The following is a 27,141-nucleotide window of genomic DNA, read 5'->3' as shown; positions in this document are numbered from 1 at the left end:
TGGCAAACAGCTTTGTGGAAGGTCGTACCCTGGAGACGGTGCCAGGACAGTTACTGCGTGATTTGCCCGGGTTTTGTCACACTGGTTGCCCCCATCTGTCCTGCTCCAGGTGACCTTGGATGGAGCCGTTCCTTATCTGCTCTGCAGACAACGGCAATGTGGAGAGCAGGCGGTGTCCCCCGGGGGGAATCGCTCTGTCTGCAGCCCTTTCACTGCCTTTCGGTTGGGTTTCAGGAGGTCCCACGCACATGACCAAACAGTCGGGATCGTCGGTGTCCGAGCGGGAGCGAGAGCGGGAGCGGGAGAGGGAGCGTGAAAAATCCATCCTAGCATCCACCACTGTGGAGCATGCACCCATCTGGAGACCAGGTAGGCTGGGGAGGAGCCCGGCACCACATCTTGGGGCCCATGCTGGGTGGAGACAGGATTGGGACTATAAAACGAAGAACTGAAGAAGCCCTTCCTTGTGTCTTTCCCCAGGTACAGAGCAGTCCAGCAGCCGTTCGTCCTCGCACTCTCACAGCCACCAGCACTCTCCCGTCTCACCCCGCACCCACGAGACCATCCAGCAGCGCCCCAGCGTGCTCCACAACACAAGCATGAAGATCATCTCCTCGGAGACCCCCACCCCTTCCGTCCTGCGGTATGTCTCCCCGCCGTGGTTCCTGCCGCTTGCCTGGACCCCTGCACCGGGGCAGCCGTGGTGGTTAATTAATGAGCGTCGCATGGGGCACCTCTGAGATGGAGCGAGGGTTGTTTTGGCCTTCAGTCTCAGCAGGAGCAGGATTGGGGCTTACAGGGAAGTTGTGGTGGGGAGAGGCAGATTTTCGTGCCCGGTTCCTTTGTTCTTCCTTGTGGTTTTTACTGCTGCCAGGAGAGAAAGCAGGAGCCTCCCAGGGCTGTCTGTGCTCAAATCACATAGGCAAGAGGGTATCGCTCCTCTTGCTGAAGGTTGCCTGGTGGTGGAGTTATGAAGGTCTCTGGGACCCGTCCCATGGGTTTTGTTCTCCCCAGTCGATGCATCCAGGCCACAGCCAATACCCCATGGCCAGTTACTGTGGTGGAGGCTCCATCTGAGCCCCCCTCACCTGCTCCAGCGTGGGCCACCCTGCGCTCAGGAGACCTCGGCCAGGCAGGGCTGAACACCAGGGCTCTGGTAACAGCACTCCCCTTTCTCCACGTGCTTCGCTCATCTTCGCCTTGTCTTCGTTTGCCTCCCAGATCCTCCTCCACCACTACCACGTCGCCGATCCGCTCCGCCACCTTCCCCTCGGCCTCCACCCTGCGCTCCTCCATCAGCACGGCGGACGGCTACGCGGCCCTGATGGACCCAGCCGTCCTGCAGAAGGAGGCCTCAAGGGCGCGAGAAGCCAAGGCAGAACGACCCCAGACTGACAACAACGTCTTCACCTCAAAGCTGCCCAGTGGGGCCAACCTCGAACAGTCGCCTTCACCCATTAAAGCCATGGAGTCGAGACCTTTACCTGCCTCCGGACCTGGTTCTTCTCATCACTATAGCAGAGGACAGGGGAAAAGCCAGCAGCACCATCACCCTCTGGACCAGCAGCACACAGCCTCGGGCCCTGAGCAGCACAGTAGAGAAAAGAGTCAAAGTAAACCCTTTTCGATGCAGGAACAGGAGCTCCGAGCACTCGGTAAGACCACCACGACAGCGGCCAACTTCATAGATGTAATTATCGTGCGCCAAATGTCTTGCGATAAGGGGCAGCGAGAAAGAGGCTCGCTAAGTAACGACTCCACTAGTGATGGTAAGAAATCGGAGGGGAGAGGCGAGAGAGCTGTGGCCTGAAACCCATTTTATTTCATTATTTCTTGTTTTTAGTTACACGTTTTGGCTATTGGCTTCGTCAGCTTCCCCAGGGTGCTTGTCCCTCTGCTTCCTGGTTGTTGTGTTACTCCAGACTTTTTTATTCGTGTGTGTTTTAGGGATCTTCCCTTCTCCCACCCTCTTTTATTTTTTCCCGTTGCCAAGTCCTGTTTTGCAAACGTTGTTCAGTTCCTGGTATTGCTTTTTACAGACAATAGCGATTTGCTAATTCTGATTTCCCCATCATCAGAAATTCCCAGGCAGTCTGTAAGGAACAGTTGTGGGTACGAAATCGAACGGACGAAGCGTAGAACCGGGAGTGTGAGCGGGACAGGGCTGCCGGCCATCAGACACGCGCTTCCCCGCTCACGGTTGTGCCGCTGAGCGTGCGGGATCGCAGAGGGCTTTGCGGGCTGCTGCGTGATGCAGCTCAGATGGGGTCCCCTCGCTTGGGGTGACCTCGCTCAGGGTCCTGGTGCTGGATGATGCAGAGGACAACACGGGCAGGGCTGTCCAGGGATCGCTCAGCCCAGCCATGCTCGGCAGCCCTTTCCAGAGCAGACCACAGGAACCACCTAACAGCAATCTTGTGTAGGACACAAAAGCTCTGGGATGAGTTTCTCCAGAAGGAAGTTCAGGGAGGGGGCTGCATTCAAGGTCTAGGTCGTTCTTGATGGGACCAATCTTCACCCAGGGCATTCATCCAGGTTCCCACCAGCATACAGAAGCAGCAGGCAGCCCACGGGGATTTGATGGGACCCCTTCTTCAAGTTGAAGCATCTGCCTTGGCCATCAGCACTGGGGGTTGCTACCCAGCTCCCCTTCCTGTAACCCAAGGGTGGAAAGGACACGGCAGCGTGGCCAGGGGAGGAGAGCTGCTCTCGCCGGTGCATCCTGACCCACCCATCCCACCGCTTGGTCATGTCTGGTCCTAGCAACTTCTAGCAGTGTGCTCCAGGGCCAAAGATGTGCCTCTGGCCGCGGTGCGCTGCCTGGCTGAGCTTTTTCTACGCCTTTTTCACTGGCACCAGTGTTTCCTCCAGCTGCGTGCTGTCGTGCTGTGGAGGAGAGGGGCAGCTTTTCTATGGCCATGAGCTCACAGAAAGGAGCTGGTGTTCCCCAGGACTTAACCGTTGGTTAGGGATCTTTCCAGAGCAGGACACTTCATCTTGGGTGGATCTGAAGCGTGGTCCCTTCGGTCCTGGCATGCATGGGGTGATGGGGGATGCTGCATCCCCGTCGCTGGCGCAGGGAGGTTCTCCATGGGGGTCCTCCCCTGCCCGTGCCCCAGGAACGTGCAAGGTCAGTGTATCGTGCCTGGGCACCGGGGACCCTCCAGCAGCGCTGTGGGTCGCCTGCCAGATTTGCCTGCAGCGCGCAGTTTCTAGGAATTGAGTGTTAGGAGGGTAAAGATCTGTGGAGGCAAAAGTCGTGAGCGTTACCAAACGTGCTTAGCTGGCAAGAGGCAGCGTGTGCCTGCTCCAGGACTCCTCTGTCCTCTGCCCCTGGTCTGTGGAAGCATGATCCATCCATGCCTCAGTTTCCCCTCTCTGTTCAAGGATAATGGTGGTCCCTCATTCCAGCTCTGCTTGCTTTGATGCAGCTTGAGTCCATGCAAAGGTCTTAAAAGGCAGGGAAGGGCCAAGAAGCCTTTTTGCCCCTGCAGTGTGCACGCCTGCTGTCTCTGGAGCAGGATCTGGAGTCTGCAGGGCCTCACACCCAGTTTTCAAGTCCCTGCTTTTGGCCATGCTGGGCTTGGGGCTTTCCTTCGTAAAGCACTTGAGACCTCCCATGCAGCCACCTCCGCTCCTGCAGAGCGTTGCTTTCCCTCCTGCCATAGTGGGGTTTTTATTTTTCTGTTTCAGTAGGTGGGGGAGAGGGGGGGAACAAGTTGTGAACCCGCGGGGGTTGAATTTGGTTCCTGACTCCCGTGCCGTCACCGCGAGCTGCTGGGTGTCCAGCTCTGCAGGAATGAGACATCACCTCTTTACTGCAGCCATCACCACAACTGGACATCAGAGGTGGCTCCGGGGGTCCCTGCAATACGATCTGCCAGGTCTGCCCTCATCTCTTTTTCCCCCCTTTGCTGAACGTGTGACTCTGCCCGCAAGCGATGGTTGCCACAGCGCTAGAGAAAAACCAAGCGAGCTCCTGGTTTTAACTCCCTTCTCCCGTTTCCCCAGGCTTTCACGGAGGCTACAGCCCCGAGCGGATGGAAGCAGTGAGTCCCGTGAGCTCGCCCAGCCTGTCCCACGAGAAAGGGGCCAAGCTGCTGCAGGATGCCGAGAAGGGGCACGGGGAGCATGACCTGAGGCAGAAACAGCAAGGTGAGGGCAGGGACTGGCAGTGCCAGCCAGCGCAGGAGAGCCCCAGCTGGCACGGGGGGCTTCATCGCCCACCTCTTGCTTGCCGTGCCCCAGCCCTTGCAGCGCTGGGATGGCATTCGAGGAAGGGGACGCAGACGTCATCTCACGCCTCCTCTCTTCTTTGTGCCTCCCCCAGGCTCGCTGAAGGCCTCGGCTCCCGAAGCAGCCCACCTGCAGCACCTCCGGCAGCCCGACGGCCCCCAGCCCCAGTGCCAGCCCCTGCAGTCCAGCCAGAGCATCAAGGGCATGAACCAGCGGGTGGTCACGCTGGCCCAGCACATCAGCGTAATGAAGCTCGTTCTCACCTTCCTGCTGGGGCTCCGGGGAGGAGGGAAGAGCTGATATGAAACATGTCTGATGGGGAGGGGCTGGGAGTGATGCTAGGGACCTCAGCACCCCCGGCTGGGGGCTGGAGAAAGCAGGGTGCATCAGGCGTGTTCAGCCTGGGTGTTTGCGTCCCCAACGAGCCCATCACGAGAGCTGCTGCGGGCAGGAGGCAGACGTTACATCCCCACAGGGACAAACCAGCCTGATTCCCTCCTGCTTGCCCTGTCTTAGTTGAGCCCAGCAAAGCAAGAGGTAGAAACCAACTCTATTTCTGACTCAGGGCGTTTCTTGTTCTAGGAGGTCATCACGCAGGACTACACACGCCATCACCCGCAGCAGCTCAACTCCCACATCCAGACGCCGGTGTACTCCTTCCCCGGGGCCGCGTGCCCCGTGCTGGACCTGCGCCGCACCCCTAGCGAGGCCTATCTGCAGCAGCAGGAGCACGCAGCGGCCTCCAGGATCTCCCCGCAGAACGAAGGCGGCAAAAGGTAAGGTCAGAGTCCAACCAAAGCTGCAGATGGGTTTCTGCCCAGCCGCTGTGCCAGTCCGAGCTCAGACAGACCAGGGCTACCCAGGGAGAGGAGCCAGGCAGGTGCCCTTGGCTACCTGGTACCCTGGTAAGGCGGTGCACAGGGCATGCTGGCATTTGGCGTTGCTGAATTTATGCTCCCCAGCTCAGTGCTCAGATGGATCGCTTGCTTACGCAGCCCGGAGTGTAAAATTGCCTTCTGATCTGGGCATTTTTCCCCCGTGGTGGTGCCTCTCTTGCCATTCCTGTTGTTCTAGAGATGCTCTCCAGATCCCCTTAGAGTCCGTGCATGATCCCCTTCCCGATCTGGCCAGTGTCACAGAATCGTTTAGGTGGGAAGGGACCTCTCCGGATCGTCCAGCCCAACGCCCTGCTCAAGCAGGTCAGCTGGAGCAGGTTGTGCAGGGCCATGGCCAGTTGGGTTTTCAATACCTCCACTGATGGAGAGACTTCAACACCTCTCTGGGCAACGTGTGCCAGCATTTGAGCACCCTCACGGTAAAAAAGTGTTTTCTTGTGTTGGGATGGAATTTCATGTGTTTTGGTTTGTGCCCTTTGCCTCTTGTCCTGTCACTGTCCTCGATCCCTGGCAGATCACAGTGCAGTGACCTTGCAGACTACAGGTGGTTCCAAAAAACCCAAAGAAACATGTTTTCCATTGGTTCAAAGTTAATTTTATCTTCCTCGGTGTCAGTGAATCAGAAGCTTGTTAGACACATGTGCCGCGTCACCTGCAACTGTCCATTTCAGGCACCACCTGTATTTCTTTTAAAGTCCCTTTCAAATCCTTGTGCTGATACCAGCACGAGGCAGGTCTGATTGCTGTTGTACGGAATTAAAGAACGGGAAGTGTGAGAATGGGGTCTGTCCTCCCACCCAAACACTGACAGAAACCCAGATGCATCCAGGAAAGAACGGTGTCTCCAGACCTGTGGTTCCTTGTTAGTAAATGTAATTATTACTCCCTGCTCTGCCTGGTCCTAGCTTTGTAACATTAGGGGAGGTCCTGGCTTTGTAACATTAGGGGAGAGAGCCCAGCCCTGGCCACCCAGCGATGAAAAAAAGGGGGGAAAAAAAAAAGAAACCGCAGAAAGAACAAAGACGTAAATTCCCAGAACTTGCCGTGAGGAATTCCTCGCAGACTTGAGCGTGGCCGTCTCCCAAGCGCTGGCCACGGGCAGGCATCGGGGGGCTGCGTCGGTCCTCTCTGGGCTGCCCCAGCGCCAGACTCATCGCCTGCAGCCAGCGAGCCCCTGCACGGCCCCAGACAAGGTGGACAGGAGGTGGCGGGCGCTGCCCTCCCCTGTGTCTGCAAATATGATGGAGAATGAAAAGCTGCGTCCCCAAAGGGTTAACGTCCCAGCCCTCCGCAGGGATTGCCAGCCAGGGACGCTTGGGCTAAGCCAGCAAGTCCCAGGACGGGTCTTGCCGTGGGCAGCTGTATTTGGGGCGGCTGCCCGCTGGCCCGCTGCCTGGAAATCTGGGCCACGTCTCGGCTCAGTCCTGCTCCGCACGCCTGCGGTGCAGAAAAATGCCCAAGCTGTGCTCTTCCTCCAGCTTGCATTAAAAGGCACCGTAAGCCCACAGGGGCGTGGAAGGTTTGGCTTTTTTTCCCTGCTGTAGGAAACCTATTTTAGTCCTTCTCCCCCCTGACCCCAAGCTGCTGTGCAGAGACAGAGGATGTTGCAATAAGCCGATTGCATGTCCCCGTCGCTCTCCGCAGGTCCCCAGAGCAGAGCAAAGCCTCAGCCGGGAGCGGGTCAGACAACTGTATCGAGCCGGTCTCTCCACCAGACGGCGTGGGGGAATCGGAGCACGCCAAGAGCGCCACGTACCCGATCCTGTACCGCGAGGGCGAGCAGATAGACCAGAGGTAAGGCCGAGGGGGGGAAGCGGAGACAGCGTGGGGACGTTCCCCCCATCCCCACGCTCACCCTGGCCCACGCTGCTTTTCTGGCAGCCAAAAGCAATGTTACGTCCCAGGTTGCTGTCCTTTTGTAGGGGCTTTTCAACACCATGTGGTACATTTACGTAGGGATAGGGAGAAAAGTTACGTAGGGATAGGGAGAATATCTTGGGAGCCCCCAGGCTGATTTTGAGGACTTACACTAAGGGATGAGTCTCTCTAGGTAGGACTTCGTGAACTGGACGTTGCAGAGGTTTCCAATGGTCTTTTGCTTTGCAGAATGGGGTCCAAGTCCCCAGGAAACAACACTCAGCCTCCAGCTTTCTTCAGCAAGCTGACTGAGAGCAACTCTGCCATGGTGAAGTCCAAGAAACAGGAGATCATCAAGAAGCTGAGCACGACCAACAAAAATGAAACGGAGTACAGTAAGGACATGTGGGGCACCAGGGGGGGAAAACCATTGAGGACACGTGAAGCAAAGGAGACTTGGGAATGGGTGCTGCTGTGTTAAGGGCTGGGGACTCCCAGCCAGCACTCTCTGCCTCGTGCCATGGTTTGTGGGGAAGTGCGAGGTCCAAATGCTTCCCGGGATGGTGCGTGCTGGTGCCAGCAGTGGCTGTGTGCATCTGGGGAGGCGACGGGAGGCTTCCCAGCCCCGCGTCTCCTTGCTCTGGGGCTGTCAATCCCACCCGCGCCAGCTAACCTCAATAGGAAAGAAATAATGAGCTGAGCATGGAGAAGACGTAAGAGCAATTGATATTTTAATGAATGGCCAGCCAAGCTGAATCCTTCCTCCTTGAGATGCGTTTCCCCCCAGTGTTACTTTAAGCCTTACATCAATATTGGTATAGCTCTGTAAAACTAACCAGGCTGGCTTATATTAGAAATTCAGCCCGTTCATTCATTAACCGCTAATAGAGCAGATAGGATCATAATTTAATTTAGCCCAGCATTATACAGTCAATACTAATTCAATTTGAATCCATCTTACAACAGCTGCGTCGGATAAGAGGGACCGAGCTGTCTCGTCTCCTGGATGATGTTACCATGAGCCAACAGTATTGTTATGCCCTTTTGGGGATGTGAGGCTGAACCCCGTGACCTTCCACACTTTCCCTTATCAAGGGAAAATATATAGAAATAGGAAACACCTCTTATTTGATGAGAACTTCTGTTATTCTAAGGAACATGATATCCAAGTCAAACAGCTCAGCTAAGAGGGAAAATATTGATTTAACATTTCTTCTCCTCCTCCTCACCCTCCCCGCCGCCCAGACCTGCTCCCTGGATATGGGGATTTGAGCCTTTGGAAATCCCGTAGGCAGGAGAGAGGGTTTAACTTCGCGGAGCTTGTAATGCGAAGGGCTGGAGGGAGGGAGGTCAGCGCTGAGCACAAAGACGTCGCCCTGCCTCTCTGGGCTCTGCTTTGCTGCCCTTTCCCAGCTGGCGAGACGTGCCCGCCGTGGTTCTCCCAAAGGCAATTATTACTGGTCCCAGCCAGCGCCCGCAGACCTACCCCCGTGCCTGGGGGAGGTGGGCTGCTGTCAGCATGGGTGCTGTGAGGGGGAAACCAGGGTCTGGCAGGGCAGGTCCCTCCCTACCGCCCGCCTGCACGCGCTGCTCTCCGTACTGAAGAGCGTCTTTGTTTTTCTCCAGATGTTGGGCAGCCTGGAACAGAGATTTTCAATATGCCGGCGATTACCGGAGCAGGTAACTCTCCCGTATACCCGTACCTCGTTCCCTACAGGGCTCACAGCCATGGAGAGTGGGATACTCAGTAGATTTAAGCATCTCCTTTTTTCCTTTTGCCATAAGACCGAGCGTAACAGTTGCTGGGAGGCTGAAGCCTCGGGACACACCGTAACTCCCTGCTGTTGAGTTGGAGACAGTGCAGTGTAATTCCTCGGAAAGCCTGGCAGAGTTTGAGGAGAGGTTAAAAGCCAAGCAAGCGTTGGCCATCTGATACCCACAGAGGGTTAAACTATATAGCAAGGTGGACCCCACGCTTGGGAGAGAGCACCCTGCTCTTGGTGGGACTTTGCAGTTGCCCACGGATGGGTAGGAGGGCAGCGGCAAAAGGGAACGTGAGGGCGGGACGCAGGCTCCGTGCCACCGCGGGCTGGGCAGGCTGCAGGAGCCGGCTGCAAAAGCGAACGGGTGAGAGCGGTGCCCCGTAGCCTTGGACGGTGAGCGCTGGGCAAACGGACGGTGGCTGAGGACCGAGAGGAGGTGTTATCCAGGAGATGGAGGGGTGCTCGGGCACAGGGGTGCTGGCAGCATGCTCAGTCCTCCAGATGCTTAAAGCACCGGTTGACTGGTTTCTCAGGAGCTGGGAGGAGGCGTTCAGCTGGTGGCCGGGTCCGGCCACGGCGGTGCAGCCCTGCCACGCAGAAGGGCTTTGTGGGCAGGACCGCTTGGACCTCCGCTGCTGTGCAGAGGGCAGCTCCCGGCGGGTGGAGGGTTTCAGGCTGATCACCCGCTTCTGGAGGAGCAGTTTTGGTGGTGGTATCTGAGCGCTGCTGCAGGCAGCCGTGGTGGCCTTTAGCGAGTCCCCGGCCCTAACCAGCATTAACCTGCCGGCTGCCTAACCAGGGGTTCGCTGGCTGACACCTGGGACTGCACCCCAGCCCCCAAAGAGCCCCCTGCTCTCAGGGAGAAAGGGTGCGCAGAAGAGTTCAGGGTGGTCCCCCGGGCACCCACGGAGATGTATTTGCCGTGCCGAGCCTGAGGACCACCACGCAGGAGCTGAAACGGTGGTTTGGGAGCTTCCCCGGGGCACTGCACCCTCCCCAGCTCTGCCGCCCCTGCGGCTTTCAGCCCAGCTGGGAAGGGAGGAGAGGGAGCAGCTGGAGGAAGGGATTTTGGCAAAGAGGGGCGGAAAGCAGCCCCGGGGAGCGGGGCGGCCGACATGGGCTTCCCCGGCACAGGACAGAGACCGGCCCGGGGGAGGAGGACAGCGTGAAGGCTGTTTGTTGAGCTGTTGCCACCTGCTGCAGCAATGCCCGGGTGGGCATGCACATGAATGAAGTGAATTCCCATTGAGGAGTATTAATTGATACTTAATTAATTAAGTATTAATGCTCTCCTACAGCAGGAATGCCTTCAGGTTGTTAGTTTTAAGTAGGAGGAACGGCAGCTTTCCCACAACCCAGGGAAGGAGGTGCTGTGGGCAAGGACTTCACGCGGTAGGAGGGCCAGGGACAGCCGCCGGCGGCATAAGACCGCTCGCTGGTGCGGACGTGTTTGGGAGAAGGAGCCGGCTCACGTCGGCAGCTGGGACGAGTGGGTGCAGCCGGCCAGGACCCAAGGGTCCGCAGCAGACAAAATTTGGGGGGGTGAGGCCCAAGCTCCCAAGAGCCTCCCCCGGTTAAAGCTGCTCCTGCTGTGCTGGAGGGAGGTGTAAAGGCAAGAGCGCAGGGAGCTGAGGGCCGGGGTCCGGCTGGAGGGGCCGGGGAGAGACCCTGCCCATTCACAGGAAGACAAGCGGACCCGGGATCCGGCCCTTTCCGAGCGGAGGGGCAGCGGTCCCAGCGCGAACGCCCCCAGGACGGGGTGAGCTGGGGGGCTGCCGGTGGGGCTGCCCTCGCCGGCCTGCTGGTCTTGTGTCTGTATTTTGCCCTTGCTTGTTCCCTGTAACTGCCGCGTTGGGAATGACGGTGGCGTGGCTGAGCCTAGTGCCCTCTGGTCCCTGTGCGGTGCTGCACCATAACTGCATGGCTTGAGACTCACAACCACGCGGACACACCACTTTGCCTCTGCATCCTGTCCCGTAGCCGTGGCTCAGCCCGGGAGGGGGCCCTGGTCCGCAGCGGGCACCCGGCCCAGGGGGAGGAAGGGAGCGGGCTGGGACGACGGGCAGGGGGCTTGCAAAGAGCGCGAGGAGGGACGAAAGGACCCTCCCCTCTCCCCAGCGTAGCCCGACCCCGCGCGGGCAGCCCCGCAGGCTGCGTGCCCTCGTCCGGGGGCTGCCTGCGTTTGCCACCTCTCGTGCCAGGGCCAAATCTGGGCACCTCTTCCCGATCAAGTGTTTTTGTGGGGTGCCCCCTCTTCCTTCCCTGACTTTTCCTCCGTGGGAAACTGCCCCAGCCTCCAAATTCCTGACACACCAGCTTCTGATCTGTGTGTGCACCCGTATGGACCCCACATCCAGGTGACTCCTGCCCCCGTGCCGAGCCTGGCACAGCCCCCCCTTCTTGCAGTTGCTCCCCAAGGCTCAGCGAAGACCCCTTCCCCCCATCCTCCAAGCCCTTGGCCCCAGGGAACCCTGCCTGCCTGCAGCATTCCAGAAACCCACATCCCAGCGTAAGTCCCGTCCCATCCCACCCCACCCCATCCCATCCCACCCCACCGCCAGCCCCTGCCAAGCCCTGGGGCGGGATGGAGTGGGGAGGAGGAGGAGGAGGAGGAGGAGGACGGGTGCATCGCAGCGCTTTAAAGAACAAGATGACAAAGTTTGTTGCTTTGCGAGAATGTGCTGACTGTTTGTTTCTTCCCTTCTCCCTTGTCTCCTTTCTCCCCTTTCCCCGTCCCCCCCATCTTTCTTCTCATTTGGCTCCCCCCCATCTCCCGTCCCCTCTCTCCTCCCCCTCCCGTTATCTCCCAGGGCTAATCAGTTGTAGGAGCCAGTCGGTCCAAGAGAATTCCAGTACCAACATGGGGTTGGAGGCAATAATTAGGAAAGCCCTAATGGGTAAATATGACGAGCAGTGGGAAGAGCGCTCACCTCTCAGTGCCAATGCTTTTAACTCTCTGAATGCCAGTGCAAGCCTGCCCGCTGCTATGCCCATAACTCCTGCTGATGGACGAAACGAGGACGTGCGCTCCTTGCCAGGTCTGCAGCCCTCTCCACCTTTGCTCTCTCTGTGTTATTAATTCTCAGCCTTTATATTTCCCCTTTTGTGGGTGGATTTATTCCCCCCCCCCCCCCATTTTTGTTCATTTTGGTTTTCTTTTCTCCCCTCTCCCCCAGCTTCGAGCTTTGTGAATCCGCTGATTAATCCTGGTCTTGTTTGATGTTAATTTAGTAGTCTCAGAAGGTGCTGTTGCTTTCTCTAAACCACTGACTGTGCTCCTTTCCCCGTTTGTTGGTTTTTAATACCTCCTTTTCCTTTTTTTTTTTTTTTTATTTTTTACACCATGGAAAGGTTTATGGAGGGGGAAAAAATACCCCACACCCAAAAAACCGAAGCCATAAACTTAAATAGCCACCCCAAACTGTCCATAAACCCTGGGCGGGATCGCCGCTCCCGAAACAGGGCAAGGAGCTGAGAAGGGCCGGCAGGCGGGGACGCGGGGCAGGGTGGCCTCTCCCTCCCCACCCCGGGCTCAGGGGGTGTGGGGCAGGCTCCGGGCTGGGACCGAGGGTGGGGTGGGACCTGGAGCGAGAGGGAGAGCTGGAGGGAGCTAAAGGTGATGGAGATGGGGGACGACTTGAGAGAGCAGGACTGGGGGCGAGCTGCCGGGTGGGCTCCGGCGGGGCTTGCAGAGCTGGCTGGGCACCACGGCGTGGTCTGCCCAGCTTCGGGGGAGGCTCGAGCAGAGCCAGGAGGGCTGTTCCGCAGATCCCCAGTGAAGGAAGAGAGGAGGGGGACCAGGGACGGATGGGGGAGAGCGTTTGTCCCCTGCGCGCCTGCAAAGGGCAGATTGCCTCTCGCAGGCGCCCTGCGCAGAGCACGGCAGCCGGTGCCGGGGGTCACCCTTGGCAATGTGGGCACGGGGCCCCCGAAGCTGAGGAGCAGGGTCCCGGGGGCACACGTGTGCCTGCCTCCCGGTCAGCTCGGACCAGGCGCTCTTCAGCTGGCTGCAGAAAAGCTTTTCAGGCTCCTACACGAAACCAGCAGCTTCCCCACGCCCAGCAGAGGCTGCCCAGGCAGGCAGGGTGGGATGCAGAGCCCGTCCATCCCTCCTCCTTTGGTAGCTCCCCCCCGTTTTAGCGAGGCTAACCTACCCAGCAGAGGCCGTTTTAGTTTTAAAGCTTTTAAAAACTGGCTAAACATCACCAGGGATCTTGCTGTAAAAACTTGTTAAAGACCATCCCAGCCATGTAGACCATGGGAACGGGGAATGTGCTCGGGGCTCCAGCACCCGCATAGCTTCGGGGGGTCCCCGCTAACTGGCTGCGCAGCGGCACACGGAGCTCCCGTCCCTTGACCCGTGTTTGTGGGCTGAGCCATGAGCCGGCTCGGGAGCGGTCCCCGCAAAGAGACAGCCTGGCCAAAGCCGAGTGGCTGCTCCTGCCCCAGATCTGCTCCACGGGATGGTTGGTAGCATCAACCCACAAAGCAGAGAGCAGCACAGGAGGGGACAGAAACCTCCTCGAGCCGCCGCGGCCGCCCGCCTGCCCCGTCACCCTTCCCCACCGTGGTGCCACCAGCCCCCAGGGTGAGCTTTTCCCCTGCCACGAGCCGTTTTTGCAAGCCCTTAAAAGGGAAGCGCTGGGTACCCGCACCCCCTCCCCGACCCCCCGAACCCCGTCGCGATGAGCCGGCTGACAAGCGGCTGCTTCTCTTTGCAGGAGGAGGGGGGAAGCCAAAGATCGCTGCCAGACCCAACAGCCGCAAGGCCAAGTCCCCGGCACCGGGTCTGTCCTCGGGCGAGCGGCCGCCCTCCGTCTCCTCGGTGCACTCGGAGGGAGACTGCAACCGGAGGACGCCCCTCACCAACCGCGTCTGGGAGGACAGGCCGTCGTCCGCAGGTAGGGCTCGGGGGGGACACGTCCCCGAAGCGGCCGTGCCACCCTCTCGGGGGGGCTGCAGGGGGGCAGCCGCCCCCCGGCGTTGACTCTCTGCTTCCTCCTCCCCGCGCAGGTTCGACACCGTTCCCCTACAACCCGCTCACCATGCGGCTCCCCAGCGGGGTGGTGACGACGGCCCCCGCCGCCCCCCTGCCGCAGGGGACCCCCAGCAGCCAGCACCACGCCTGGGACGAGGAGCCCAAGCCCCTGCTCTGCTCCCAGTACGAAACCCTTTCGGACAGCGAATGAAGTGAGCCAGGGGCAGGGAGACGGCGACCAAACCCAGGGCGCGGGGAGCGAGCGGACGCCCGGGGCGAGCGCCCACCGCCCCGGCCCCGCCGGCTCTCACGAGCGAAGATGCAGGAGCAGAGCTGTTTTATTTTTTCCTTTTCCTTTTTTTTTTTCCTTCCCCTCCCAACTAGCCAATTTGGGGGGATGGTTTTTTTAATTTGTTGTTTGTTTGTTTTTTTTCTTTCTCAACATCTGGAAATTTCTGCATCCTCTTCGGTCTGGAAAAAAAAAGAAAAGAAAAAAGCCTTAACGAGACAAAACCCAAGGAACCCATCTTCGATCTTGGCAGCCTTGCCGGGCGTTGACCCCCGCGCTCGAGAGGGACTGTGAGCGGCCGCGTGCCCGAAGCGCCCGGGGCCGCGCGCGCTCGGACGCTCTGCCGGCGCGCTCCCGCGGAGTCGAGCGAGGGGCTGTGGGATGCTCCCGCGCATCCTGGCAGTGGGGCTGTGCCGCAGAAATGCAAAACCTTGAGCGGGTTAAAGGAAAAAAAAAATATGTTTAAGAAGTGAAATAGGATGGAACGCCCCAGTGTGGTTCCCCCCAGCTGATCTGAGGGCTGGCAGCCCGCCGTACCCACGTCACAAGATGTATCGGCCCCGGAGCAGGCTCAGCGTGCTTCAAACATGGCTGGGATGAGCGGGCAGGGGAGGGAGTGAAGAGCTATTTCTTAAAAAAAAAACAAAACAAAACAAAACAAAAAAAAAAATCCTGGTCCCTTTGGTGGAAGCGATCCCGGGCTTAAATCGGAGCGGGCAGGGATGTCCCCGGGCTGGCTCGCGCGCTGCCCATGGGGGGGCTGAGTTGCTTTAAGTGCATTGTTTTCTGAATGGTGAGAAAAGGCAATTGTAAATTGTATTGGTCTACAGGGTATATTTTTGATACCTTCAGTGAATTATGTCGATATTTTACGCAAGGAAGGACTTAAACAAAACACAGTATTACGTGCTGTAAAAGAGGTTCTGTTCTTACGTGCAGGCTTTGATGCGTTTGTCCATTGTATGGAAGGGTTTAAAAAAAGAAAAAAGAGAAGGTAAAAATGATCCATCAAAGTTATCTGTAAGTCAGGAGAATGTATGAACTTAGTTTAAAAAAAAAAAAAAAAAATCAAAATCTTGCCATGATTGCAGGGCCCCCCGTTACACAGACCTTTGCTGAGTCAGCAGAAATCGTTTGCTGGTTGTAGATGCTGATCGTCTGGAGCCCTCCGAGCTGGCTGGGTGCAGGGGCAGAGCGGGCAGGAGGCCGGCGTGGCAGGGACTTCACAGGAAACGAGGGGAAAAAAAAAAAAAAGAAAAGAAAAAAAAAAAGGAAAAAAAAGTTTTTATTGTATTTTTGTGATACACACGAATGCTCTACTTTACATTATTTTTTTCATTCCATGATGTTGGCTCATATCTGCAGTTACATGGTTAAAGAACAAATTATTAGATTTTTTTTCATTCACTTCTGCTTTCTCGCTCTGGGGGAAAAAAAAAAAAAAGGCAAAAAACACAAAAATATGTATTAAATGCTTTGCATTCTATACGCTAGAGGAACCCAGAGCACGGCACAGACTTTCTGCCTCTCCGGCTGCTGGGTGGGCAGCCAGCCCCCACAGCCTCCCGGCAGCCCTCACATCTGACGCGCGAGGCCGGCGCCGGCACCGTCACCTTCCCGACGGATCTTTCTTTTCCCCCTGCAATGTTCCCAGGTTGATTCTGATTTCAAAGCAAGAGAATGATGGTGTTTGTTGTTTGTTTGGGGTTTGGTTTTTTTTTTTTTCTGGGTTTTTTTGTTTTGTTTTGGTTTTTTACAATGTACAGGTTTTTAATGTTCATCAATGTTTGTGTCTTTTCTGTTGTGCTTTTTTTTTTTTTTTTTAAGAAAAAAAAAATCCGAGACAATGCACAAGCGATGTGGAAGTCTTTCCGTTCCCAGGTTATTGCTGCTGGTGTCTCCGTGGCTCTGAGATGTAAAAACTAACGGAGCTGATATCTGGGCATAACGCTATTAAAGTGTTGCAGATTTTGCTGGGGAAAAAAAAAAAATCCAAATCGGACCCATCTTCAAAGCCGCCTCCTTAACCTTTTCGGAAAAAAATCGCAAAAAAAAAAAAAAAAACCACAACAAAGAATAAAGTTCCCACTTGGCACAGTAGCAATACTGTGTGCTGCTTTGGTGTCTCCAGAAGTCCAGGAAGGTTCCGGTTGCTGGTGGACGCAGCTGCGGTGCTCGCAGCCCCGCGGACCGGCGCTGCAGACCCCGCCGCCAGCGGCTCTCGCCGGCAGGGACCCGGCGTGGGGTGAGACGTGGAGAGAGGGGCGAGAGAAGCGCCTGAGCTGAGCCGCTGCCCTCGGGGCGGCCGCGCCGAGCCTTGGCTGTGGCTCACTCGCTGCGCTTCCGCCTGCGCCCCGCGGTGTGCCGGGATGGAGGCGCTGGGCTCCTCGCCGTGTGGCTCCGACGGCCGCGGCATCCCGTGCGGACCCCGCGGGCTGAGCCCGGCCGGGTGTCGGGACATCGGGAAGGGCCACGGGCTCCAGCCGGGAGCTGCGGAGCCGCCTTCTCGCTGCCCCGGCCCGAGCGGCGTTGGGTTGTCCTCCCCGTTAACCCCACGCAGCGTTCGCCCGCGCCGTAGCCAGCCCTTGAAGCCAGGGGCTGGAGGGTGAAGAGCTTGTCCCACCCTTCGGTGCTAACCCCGCAGCCGCGTTTCTCTTCTCCTCTCGTTTCCACCGTGTCTTTCTTGCGTGCGGGGCGAGGGGTCGGGGCTGGCGGGGCTGGCTGGGACTCCCGAAGCACAGCTGATGCCCGGGGCTGCGCTGTGAGGATGTCAAAAGAGTTTTCAGATGTTTGTGAAGTTGTTTTAGTCCTTTTGGGGTTTGTGGCTCAGTGCTGGTGGCTGGATGGTTGGGCAGATGTTAGCCACCATCTTCTGGGCAGGGCAGCGTTGCAGGAGGGGACAGCGCTGCGGGGCTGGGAGGACGTGGAGGTGCCGGGGAGATGCCGGTGACCCCCAGCCACCGCGAGGCTCCGGCAGCCTCGCGCCCCTGCTCAGTGGGATCCTTTGGGATCGTTTCTGGAGCGGGGAGCAGGACACGTCGCTGATGTTCCCGGCTCTGTGCAAGAGCTCGGGCCCCGGCCGTGCCGCGTGTCCCCATCGCGCCAGGACAGCCTGCCCGGGCTGGGAGCCGCGGGAGGGGAGCAGCCCGGGGTGCCTGAGAGCAGCCGTGGCAGGGGGCGCGTGGGTTTTGCTCCAGCACGATCCTGCGCTTGGGGAATCCCACTTGCAGAGAGCCCGGCCCCGCGGCTGGCCACGGCACGGCTCGGTTTTGGCGCTTTCTGTCTTGCTGCGTCTCCATCGTCCGGTGTCCCCACGCACGCCCCGTCCCCACGCACCCTCCTGCAGCCGCCTGGCCCCCAGCGCGTCCCCACAGCAGCAGGAACGGGGCACGGGGGGACGCGTGGGGCAGCGGCAGCTCCTGTCAGGGAGCTCTGCACCTCCCGTGCCGGGGTGCCGGAGCGGGGAGCATCCTCCCGCCGCAGATGAATTAATTTGGGTCAAATCGATGAGTCGGCAGCGTGCCGGGTGGGAGGCCTGCAGCCGCTCGGTGGGGATGAATTAATTTGGGTCAAATCGATGAGTCGGCAGCGTGCCGGGTGGGAGGCCTGCAGCCGCTCGGTGGGGATGCGTCCGGCCCCGGGAGCTGCTGTGGGCTGGCCCCCCCATTCCCCTGTTCACACATGGGCTGGGGGAACATGGTTTTGGGAGGAGGAGGAGCTGCTGCTCCTGCAGGTCACGGTGCTCCCCCGGTAATGCCCCGCTCTGGCCCTTGTGCTCCCCCCCGCCCACCTCCCGGCCGGGGACCGAGGCATCCCCAAGCACCCCAAAACCTCACGGCAGGGTCCAACCGGCACCTCCTCGTGCTGACGGCTGTGGTTGTGCAATCCAGGAGAAAGTCACATTAAACTATTAAAAAAACCCAAGTTTAAAGTTGACGTTCGCCACCTTTGTAACTTGTACAAACAGGCAAACAAGTTATTGGACAATCTAGCGCTTGAACTGTACGGGGGGGAAATATCTATCTTTTGTACAACCAGACTGTGCGTAGCTGTTTTGAAGTGAGTTGTACGATAGCCGGGGCTGTACAGAGAAACCACCAGGTGTAAATATTTCCGCAGCTTGCTCGAGAGGGGGGGGTTTCTTCTCCTAACGGTGAAGGGGTTTGTTCACTGCTATTTTGCTCGGCGCGCCCACCAGCAAGCGGTGTGGGTAGCAGTGTCCGAACACTGCCTTACTGGTTAAAAAATAAAAAAAGCAAAGAAACCAACCCAAAAAAAAAAAAAAAAAAGCTTATTTGGCAGCAAAATATAGCGCTCTCCTGCCTGTTTGTGTGCGTGAGCCCAGGCAGGGCGAGCTGCTCGCCGGGCAGCCGAGGCGGGAGCGGGACGGATGACGGCGAGGGGGTGCGGGGCAGGTCGGGGGCCCCCGCGCTGACGGGGCACGGATGGGGGTGCCCGCGGTAAAACGGGCTGCGAGGGGGAAAGGGCCAGCGGCAGCAGTGCCCCGAGGCGTGCAGCTGGCTCGCCCCGAGGCTGGCTGTGCCCCGACCCTCCCGGGGCACCGCTGGCGATGGGGACGGGGCTGCTGGAAGGACCTTGGCGAGGGGGCGGGTTGCTGGGTAAGGGATGAGTTTGCTGGTTGAAGCACGACAGGACATCCCACCCTAAAGCGTGGGGATGGGTGCTCTGGCCAAGTTGCAGCCCCACAGCAGCTCTTGCAGGAGTGGTTTCTCATCTCCATTTATTTTTCTTTATTTTTCTCTTTTTTTTTTTTTAATTTTCATTATATTATCATCATCATCACCTTTATTATTATTTTATTTTAACATGGCCAAGCTCCTTCCTGCCTGCGGCTCCCCAGAAATCAAACCCTCCCTGTTCTTTTCTGGCAGCACTAACAACATCCAGCCCCATCCCACCACCCAGGCTTCTTCCCGCATCCCCACTCCCAGACTGTTTTTGTTGGCTTCTCGTAGCAGAAACATGAAAACCCTTTGAACCGTCCCAAAACAGCTTCTCGCGGCTCTTTGGGTGCTCCGTCTGGGCCTGGGGAGCAGGGAGGGGGGCACAGGGACTGCAGTCACCAAGGGAAGCTGGTGGCACCCAAGGGTGGCTGTGGGACCATGCACCCCGTAGCTAAATGCCCCCAGACAAGCGATACCTGCATCTCTGCCAGCATCGAGCGGGGGTGATGCTGGAGGACACCTTGGCTTCACTGCTCTTTGACCAGCAGCCAAGGAAAACCGTGTTCAACTGTGATTGAATTTAAAAATTGAATTTAAATTGAATTTTTTAAAAAATCATTTAGAAACAGATATTCTGGTAATGGACAATCCCTCACAAGCCCTGTAGGAAATTATTGGGGAGGCTAATTAGCCACTACCTAATTAACAATAGAAACAGAAGCCCTGGTATCTATTTGCGGGTCTAAATTGCTTGACCCCTGACATCCGTCCCACAGGGCGCAGCTGACTTTGGCTGGGGCCAGGAGCCATCGGGCCCGAAGTCCCCTCCCGCGTCTGCCCGTGCAGGGACGATGCCAAGGGGCTCGGGACCTCTTGGCGCTGCCGCGGGGTGTGCGTGCAGTGGCATTTTAGAGGGCGAGTGATGAATGAGGGGAGGGCTCTGAGTGAGGACAAATTGGATGACTGTATGGAATTTAATCCATTGAAGGGCTGTTAGTTGGTTTTGCGCTTGGGGGGCCTTCTGCTGCCTTTCCTGGGGCTCAGAAATGGGTTTTACGCAGAAGATGTTTTCCCGAGAGCAGCAATGAGCATTTCTGCCAGGCCGTACCCGTACCTCCTGCCGGCTCAGCGTTTCGGGCGGTCACCCTGATCCAAGCTGCGGCAAGTCCTGGAGGAAGGCTCCCCAGTGCTGCGTGGCTGGTTTGTCTGTCCAGGGACAAACCTCTTCACCTCTGTGCTGGTGAAGCATCGCTCTGGGTCCTTTGTATTGCCCAGACACCATCTGAAATCCCTCCAGGTACGTACCTGCACCGACCAAACCTCCTCCGGTCTCTGCATGCTCCTCCAGCCACCAGCTCCCATGGCGATGCACTAGGTAGGTACCTGCTGGCTCTGAGAGATCACTCTAAAGATCTCTGAGACCAGCTATTTTGTTAAAAACCTTCTTGGAAAGGCTTTTGCTGCTCTGAGGGCAATTAGATAAAGTTAATAAATAGTACAAACAGAAGCCAAGCTGTTCAGCCTCTCGCATCAGGGTTTGAACGCTGACGAGGGCTGACAGCGGTAGCCCTGGTCAATAATTCACACTGATGCTGAAGAAACAGAAGGTGGGAAAACTCTAAATTCAGGGCCAACAGTTATGATTTAATGATGGAAAACTTTAGGTCTACTTGAAAAGCTCTTGCATAAGGAGATGAAAATGAAACGGGACAAAAGCAGATGGCTTCAAAAACCAGCAATAAAAAAAATGTCAGAAGTCCAGACTCACTCATATTTGGAGTGGGTGGCAGACGGGTTTTTGAAGGGGAGAGGGAAGACAAAGATGGTCCATGATGCCTTTGCCTGGACAGAGGCCATGAGAAGGCGCAGGAGCGTTGCGACCTTCTCCTGGTGATGAATTGGTGTTTAGTTAGGATTATGGGGATTTTTTTTTTTTTTTTTTTTTAAAGAATGAAAGCAAGAGGAAGATTTTTTTAGCTAGGCCAGGCTGAGTTAGAAGAAGAGGGAGGAAAGGGCACGAGACTGAGGTTGTCCTTGCTGCACGAGCCAGGACACCGTGCACTGGGCCTCAGCACCCTCCCGCAGGCTGCGCGTGCCCTGCCGGCGACGGGGAGGGGAGAAGGATGTAGCTGCGGTACCCAGCGATGAGCAGGGTAAGATTTAAAAAAAAAAAAGGGTACAAAACACACCAGAATCCAAAACCCATGTGCTGGTAGCACCCAGACCCGCGCCCTCCCGAGAAAGGCAGCTTGCGGTCCCACACGGCAGCCCCCAGCGCAGCAGGGGCTCTTCAGCTGAGCGGCTGAATGGGTCAGACGTGCCTTTGGCCAGCAAAGCCGGTAACCGCTCCTGGGCTCCTCGCAGCAGGAAGCATTTTATGCTCTCCTGACGATTGCAGTCCAAATAGTCATTCATCAGTTCTTGTGACTTGTCATGAAATTATATGTGCTCTCTGATAATGATGCGGAGGGCTAAAGAGCTGATCTTGGCAGGGGATGAGACATTTCAGGCTGGTGAGTAACTTGGAAAGAAAATAGAGCGGCTTTTGATGGGATGCCTGGATCTTATCGGTGCTGAGACACTGAAGGGCACTGGGGAGGGGCAGGGGTGTTTTGGCTGGCTCAGCTCTACCTGGCTTGTGTGCCCATCTGGGAAGAGTTGGGTTCGTCAGAAACTTGGGAGTGAGTGTCACTGTGCGTGCGTGTGTGTGGGTAACAGCTGCATTAATTGTCGGGTTTATTTATCCTCTCATTTTTGGCCTCCTGTAATTACTAAAATGAGTATTTGTCAGGACTCCAGGCAGCAGAGTGGTAATAAATCACTCGCCACCGAGGGAAGGTTGGAGCGGTTGTGTCTGAGCGAGCTGAGATCCGTGTTGGCTTTAGTGAAGCGCAAGTGCTGTAACAGGAGCTGGTGGCCTGGTGCACCAACAAAAACCAAACAAACAAACAAATCCTTTGCAGAAATGCTCCTGAAATAAAATCCTTGGACACAGAGTTCTCCGGCCTGGAGCCACGGTTGTCTCAGCCGCTGTGAGGAGGAATCATCTAACGGGACTTGGGGCAGGGAAAGCCTCGGCAGCCCCCAGTGCGTGGGATGCTGCCGGAGCCTGCGGGGCTGCGGGTCCCTTCCCGTGTCCAAAACCACCCAAAAACACCACCCCACCAGGGTGTCCAAAAACGCTGCTGTGACACGCACAGCAGGGAGGGCATCTGCCTGCACGCCCTGGGCTGAAAACCTGCAGAAGCTGGGTTGAAAGGCAAAATCCTTGTGCTGCAAACGTGCCGCTTTCTGGGTCTCGCTTTCCAGAGTGTTGCTCTAGTGCAAGTCAGGCTTTGTCGGGCTCTGCCCTCCCGGCCTTGCTGGTGTCACGGGCTCGCTCCTGCCGGCACGGCAGCAGTGCTGTGCCGGGGCGTGGGAGGGTGTCCGGATCCCGCCCGAGGAGGGACCACGCTCATCTTGGCTGCAGACGGAGCAACCCTCGTGTAACTGCCGACAGGCGAGACTTTCCTCTTGTTGGCCCTTGTAAATGGAGAACAGGGAGAAATAACTGCCCGGAGATCCATTCTGCCACCTACATCGCAGAGAGCAGAGCATCGGTCACGTGTCGTTTCGAGTCTGTATTTTTGAAGAGGCCAGCGTGTTTCCCTTCTTTGGGAATAATCCGAATGTCTCTCGCTGTAAATGCATGTAACCTGACGAAGCGCAGGGTGTTAGGAATGGTGGTAAACTCCATCTGGAGAGCTCTCTGCTTTGAAGTCGGACACCGTTTTAAACTCTGCAGGGTACTGTTGCTTAGGAAAAGCAGCAGTTGTCAGTGAAGACTGATCTTGGTCCAGAAATTTTTGCTGCCCCCTGACTTCTTTTCATATTTATTAGTCATTTGCAATCTCTTTGATGACTAGATGCATGTTCAGCTCGGAGAAAACTCTGTTGCGGTATTTGCTGAGGCGATGCCAGGGGATAGAAAACACCGATCACGCTAGCTGTGAGGTCTGGCCATGCGACCGATGGTGTATTTCGAGTTGTCGTGCAGAGGTTGAGGAAGCAGAAGCCTTGGGGGGGTTGGTCTGAGGTCTCACCCATGGGCGTGCAGCCCCAGTCGAGCCAGCCAAAATCGATTGCGCCGCACGTTGCAGGTCAGTATTTGCAGAAAATGCTGTGCCTGCAAGAGAAGGGCATCTCCGTGGGCTGCTGGGGCTCCTCTCCTGCCTCTGGTGGCCCAGGGGGAAGAGAAGGCTTCATGAAGAGCAAAAAGCAGAGCAACACTGTCCGGAAGGTTGCTCTTGAAGATGCTACATCCTCATTCAATGCATTCCTCAAACTCTGCTCAGAGCAGCTGTCAGTGGGCGCAGCATGATGGGCCCTGAATCAGCTCCGGTGAGACGCGGAGTCTGACAAGGTTTGGACCCCACTGACTCGGGTGTTCATTTGCCAAAGGCCAGAGTGTAGATATGCAATCCTGATCCAGCTCTGCCCAAGATCCAGGAGTATTTTCTGCTGCTGTTTCGTCCTGAGCCCTTTCCAGAAAGCAAAGCAGCTGCCAGAGGTCAGACACAAGGAGCCTGGTCGGTCCGTGCCTGAAGATGGGTGCCAGGTCTGGATCTGCATTCCAGTTGGATCGAAGCAGAGCTTTTCCCCACGGGGATGTTAATCCTGGGCCTTGGCTTTGAGCCATCTCCAGCTTTTGTGTTTTCAGAACCGAAAAGGAGCGCCATTCTTTTCAAGGGAAGAACAAATTCTTATACCCCATCTCTGTACCCCGATGAGAAGTTGCAACCAGTTCAAGCATTGCTGGCTCCTTAGAAGTGAAACCCATCTAACGTGACCCTGCTGGAACAATTTTAAGCTACCAGGATAAATTCAGTCCCCGTGGGCTGCCGGAGCATCCTGCTCCCCTTCAGACCAGCAACAAGCCCGGAGCTAGAGCTGCCTCCTCCGTCCACCAGTGAAGGAGAAACCAAGCAGCAGAGGTTGGAAACCAAATAGCAGAGGTTGCTCTTGGGTCTCTTTGTGGAGGAGGGCAGCTTTTTTATTAGGTCCAGATGTTGCTTTCTGCCCCGGGCCATGCTGGGAAGTAAAGCAAAGCGTGGTAATGTTGGCTGGAAGAGCCTCGCTGGAAACAGGCTCAAAGGGAGCGGGGTTTCTCCTGCACCCCCATTTCCTGGGGGCCCGGGGGAGATGGGCTGGCACGGGAGGCACAGGCCCTGCAGCTGAGCAGCCCTCTTCCCTTTGCTCTCCAAAAATCTCCCAACAGCGAGTATGGCTTTACCCAGCCACCTGCTTCGCCAGGACTCTTGGGTCCCTGCTGGCCCCCGGTCGGTGGCCACTGTTCCCAAGCTGATGGCACCCGCAGGGAGAGTCGTCCCCACCACTGAGCTGATGGGTCCCTTCTGGACCGATTTCCTGTTGGGTTTCGTATCGAGATGTGGAGATGGAGGACTCTGTGTGAGGGGCTAGGCTGTTCTCCAGATGTTCTTTTTCACCATTAGGCAGTGTTTAAAAATATATGTGATTTTTTTTTTTTCCCTCCCCCTTTCTGAGTGCATACAGAGGAGAGACCTTTGGAGGGGTGAGCGGCAGGGGAGGGGCTGGGTGGGGGAGGGTGGCAGGACTTTCCCCCAAATCAGCCGCTCCTCCGCAAATGAAGCTTTTGCAGAAAGTGCTGAGCTGGGCGCTTTGCAGCCGGCTCTGCTGGGCTGCAGCACGGCGTCGCACGGCCGGCTAACAGAGCTGGGCTCCGATGGGTCCCCGTGATCTGGTGCCAAGCCTGGAGGGCTTCGAAACACGTGCCTCATTAACAGCGCGCTTCAGCTACGGCTGGGGCTCGCACGGAGGGCTGGTGCTGCCAAAACATTTACAAGTTCTGGAGGACTCGGAAAGGGCCCAAGCTGCAAAGTTCAAGGGCTGACCTGGAGGCAGAGCAGTGCCGTGCTTAGCGAAGTACCCCAAGCCTCAAGTGCTGCTCCGCCGCTCCCTGCTCCACTCCACCTTCACTTCGATAACGGGCTCAGGCTAGAGCTGTAAGGATGCTCAGCTCCTCTCCCGGATACTAGTTAGGGATCTGCCTGGCTCTGGGTGTGATCTCCTCTGGTTCCATCTATATTCCGGGGTAAAGCCTGTGCTCAACCAGCCAAGGATGCTCTAAGAGGCCTGAGCTGCTGCCAGCCCATAATGCCTCACTGGAAGCTGGACCTGAAGCTAAAAGCCCAGTTCTGCACCTCCAAGGCCATCCTACTTGGCCACAACAGGTCGGTAGGTCCATAACACGATGTGCATCATCACCCAGCCAGCCACAGGCACTGGGGACGCCTGCGCTTAAAACCGTCCCCCGCGCCGGGCAGCCGAGCCGAGCTCTCCAGCAGCTAAATGAATGTCCTGGAAGCGCAGGCGCTAAAAAAAAAACCCTGTCGGAAGCACAGCAAAAACTCATCTGTGAGTGGAAGAGGTCAAAGTAGAATACAAAGGCTCTTATTTCCTGAGGCATTTGTCAGCAAGGCAAATGTGGTTTGTTTTTTTTTTTTTAAATTTGCTGCCTTTTCCTAGCTGGCCTCCCACGCAAACGCCAAATGGACTTTCGCTAGCATAAAGCAGGGTGTTGGCTTGTGTCCTTTGTAATCCAGCGCTCGAGGACTCGGACGAGGCATCAGCTGGATCACTGTTTATTATCAGTAAGTGGGGCATATTTAAAGGAAATGGGCAGATTTCAACACTACATCTATAACTAGTTTATTGCTGGCGTGTTCCTCTCTTGCCCTTATTATTTATGTTGAAAACGATAAATGAGGGATTGATGGTTCTAGCTGGTTTATGAATAATCAGGTTATTTCACTGTAAAGCCCCAGGGGAAGGTAATGTATCTACGATCCTCCATCAAAGAGAAAGCAGTTTGCACCGGGGGGTGTGTGTTGCTTATTCCTCCACTGCCTTGCACTTGGCATGTTTTTGCACCCTCCCTCTGCAACTGTGCACATCCCCACGCACTCCCATGGCACATCCCAGTGCCGACGCAGGTTTCCCCGTCCGTGCGGCCCCTTGGCATCGTCACCCACGGCCACGCACAGGGTGTTTGGAGAAGTTTGCTCTCCAATGCAGGAGGTGATGGGTGTCTCGGTGGCCCGTGATGGGAGGCTGCGTGGCCGGGGCGCAAGCCAGGTGCTCTGGGGAGGTGCACGGAGGGCCCCAACCGCAGCAGTCAGCTTGGAAGAAGCCCCGATCCCATTTGTATTTCAAGGAGATGCAAATAGCCGCTGGTCTCAGGATTTGCTTGCGAGACAGGAAGAGCCCCGGGGAGATGATTTGAATGTTTATGTATATAGAAATGTCTAATCACTGGGCTTAGAACAGGCTCAGGAAGGGAATCTGGAGGTGGTTAGCTGGAGAGGAGGATATTTTTATGCTAGAAATGTGCTGTCTGCCTGTTTGCAGGGTAGGAAGGATACGATGAGAATCAAAGGCTTGGCAGGATGAGCATTTTCATCCTTGTAGATGTGAACTCCCCGTCTGTCTTGGACTCTAGGCATGGAACTGTTTAGATCCAGTATCGTTATTAGAAGCAGAAAATAGAGCTCATAAAACTCCCTCCTTACGCCCCAAAAAAGCACTTCCAGGACCCTCTATCCTACTCGTGAACAAGCCATTCCTGCATTAATTTCCCTGCTGTGGCTGGGCACATTGCCAGGGGAAGGGGACTCGGTGCTTCGGCAGAAGCTGTGCAACCCTGGGGCAGGTCCTTGCTCCTCTCCTGTGTAACCAGACCAGGGGATTTAGAAAGAGGCAGGAGAGCTGGGGATGGTTAACGTGATGGCACACCCGCGTGGTTCCTTCTGGGCCACGGGGTCACCGCAGAGGCTGCATCTGCTGTGGGAATCGAATCGCTCCCCCACGCAACCAGCTGAAAATCAGCACTGGATACACTTCTTACCATGGCTGGGCAGACACTGCAGAGAGCAGTCGGGAGCGCCAGCCAGGGAAGCCACCATCCCACCACCAGCCCAAGCATCCAGGGGCCCATGCAGCCACCCTGGGGTCTCAATTGCTGAAGCTAAGGTGCCCCCTGAGGCACTGAACCTGCATCACGGGACGAGAGGAGGTCGCAGAGCTGCATCTACAGCATCTCAGGTGGGTTCAGTCATCCTGGGATGGCTGCTCTGGGAGGTAGTTGTGGAGCTGCAGGGTCAGCTGCTCTGGGGACAGAGGGACCTCGAGGCATATCTGCTGTGACAGACTCCCATCCCACGTCTGCTCCCCACAGAGATGGCCTAAGTGACAGTTCAGCGTCCTGTGCCAGAGGAGACACAGTTTGTGCCGGTGGCCATGATATGCATCAGTCCAGGCATGCTGCTGGTGGTTCCTTCGCATGGGCACAGATTCGTGACATTTTTGAGGACAATACAACTTTCCTGCTGCTTGGCATTGTCTAGATCTCCCGAAGACA

At 56.8% G+C, this 27,141-nt stretch overlaps 1 protein-coding gene across 13 annotated transcripts in view; it reads left to right on the top strand.

The window, feature by feature from the left end:
- Positions 1-15,253, top strand: part of NCOR2 (nuclear receptor corepressor 2) — a 258,591-nt gene extending 243,338 nt beyond the window's left edge. For 11 of the 13 annotated variants that reach the window (XM_075515988.1, XM_075515987.1, XM_075515985.1 and 8 more), the window contains 12 exons: positions 235-369; positions 481-643; positions 1,222-1,655; positions 4,012-4,155; positions 4,331-4,479; positions 4,819-5,012; positions 6,777-6,926; positions 7,239-7,384; positions 8,616-8,669; positions 11,563-11,790; positions 13,474-13,653; positions 13,766-15,253. In XM_075515988.1, coding sequence (XP_075372103.1) covers positions 235-369; positions 481-643; positions 1,222-1,655; positions 4,012-4,155; positions 4,331-4,479; positions 4,819-5,012; positions 6,777-6,926; positions 7,239-7,384; positions 8,616-8,669; positions 11,563-11,790; positions 13,474-13,653; positions 13,766-13,941 — 2,153 coding nt within the window. In that variant the 3' untranslated portion in view covers positions 13,942-15,253. The remainder of the gene's footprint in view (positions 1-234; positions 370-480; positions 644-1,221; positions 1,656-4,011; positions 4,156-4,330; positions 4,480-4,818; positions 5,013-6,776; positions 6,927-7,238; positions 7,385-8,615; positions 8,670-11,562; positions 11,791-13,473; positions 13,654-13,765) is intronic. The other 2 variants (XM_075515989.1, XM_075515990.1) reach the window with 2 other exon arrangements.
- The last annotated feature ends 11,888 nt before the right edge of the window (positions 15,254-27,141 follow it).

The sequence above is a fragment of the Mycteria americana genome, chromosome 13 (assembly GCF_035582795.1).
Source record: "Mycteria americana isolate JAX WOST 10 ecotype Jacksonville Zoo and Gardens chromosome 13, USCA_MyAme_1.0, whole genome shotgun sequence".
NCBI classification, from domain to species: domain Eukaryota; kingdom Metazoa; phylum Chordata; class Aves; order Ciconiiformes; family Ciconiidae; genus Mycteria; species Mycteria americana.
The sequence above is the reverse complement of the archived record's forward strand: the minus strand, read 5'-3'. Positions and strand labels throughout refer to the sequence as shown.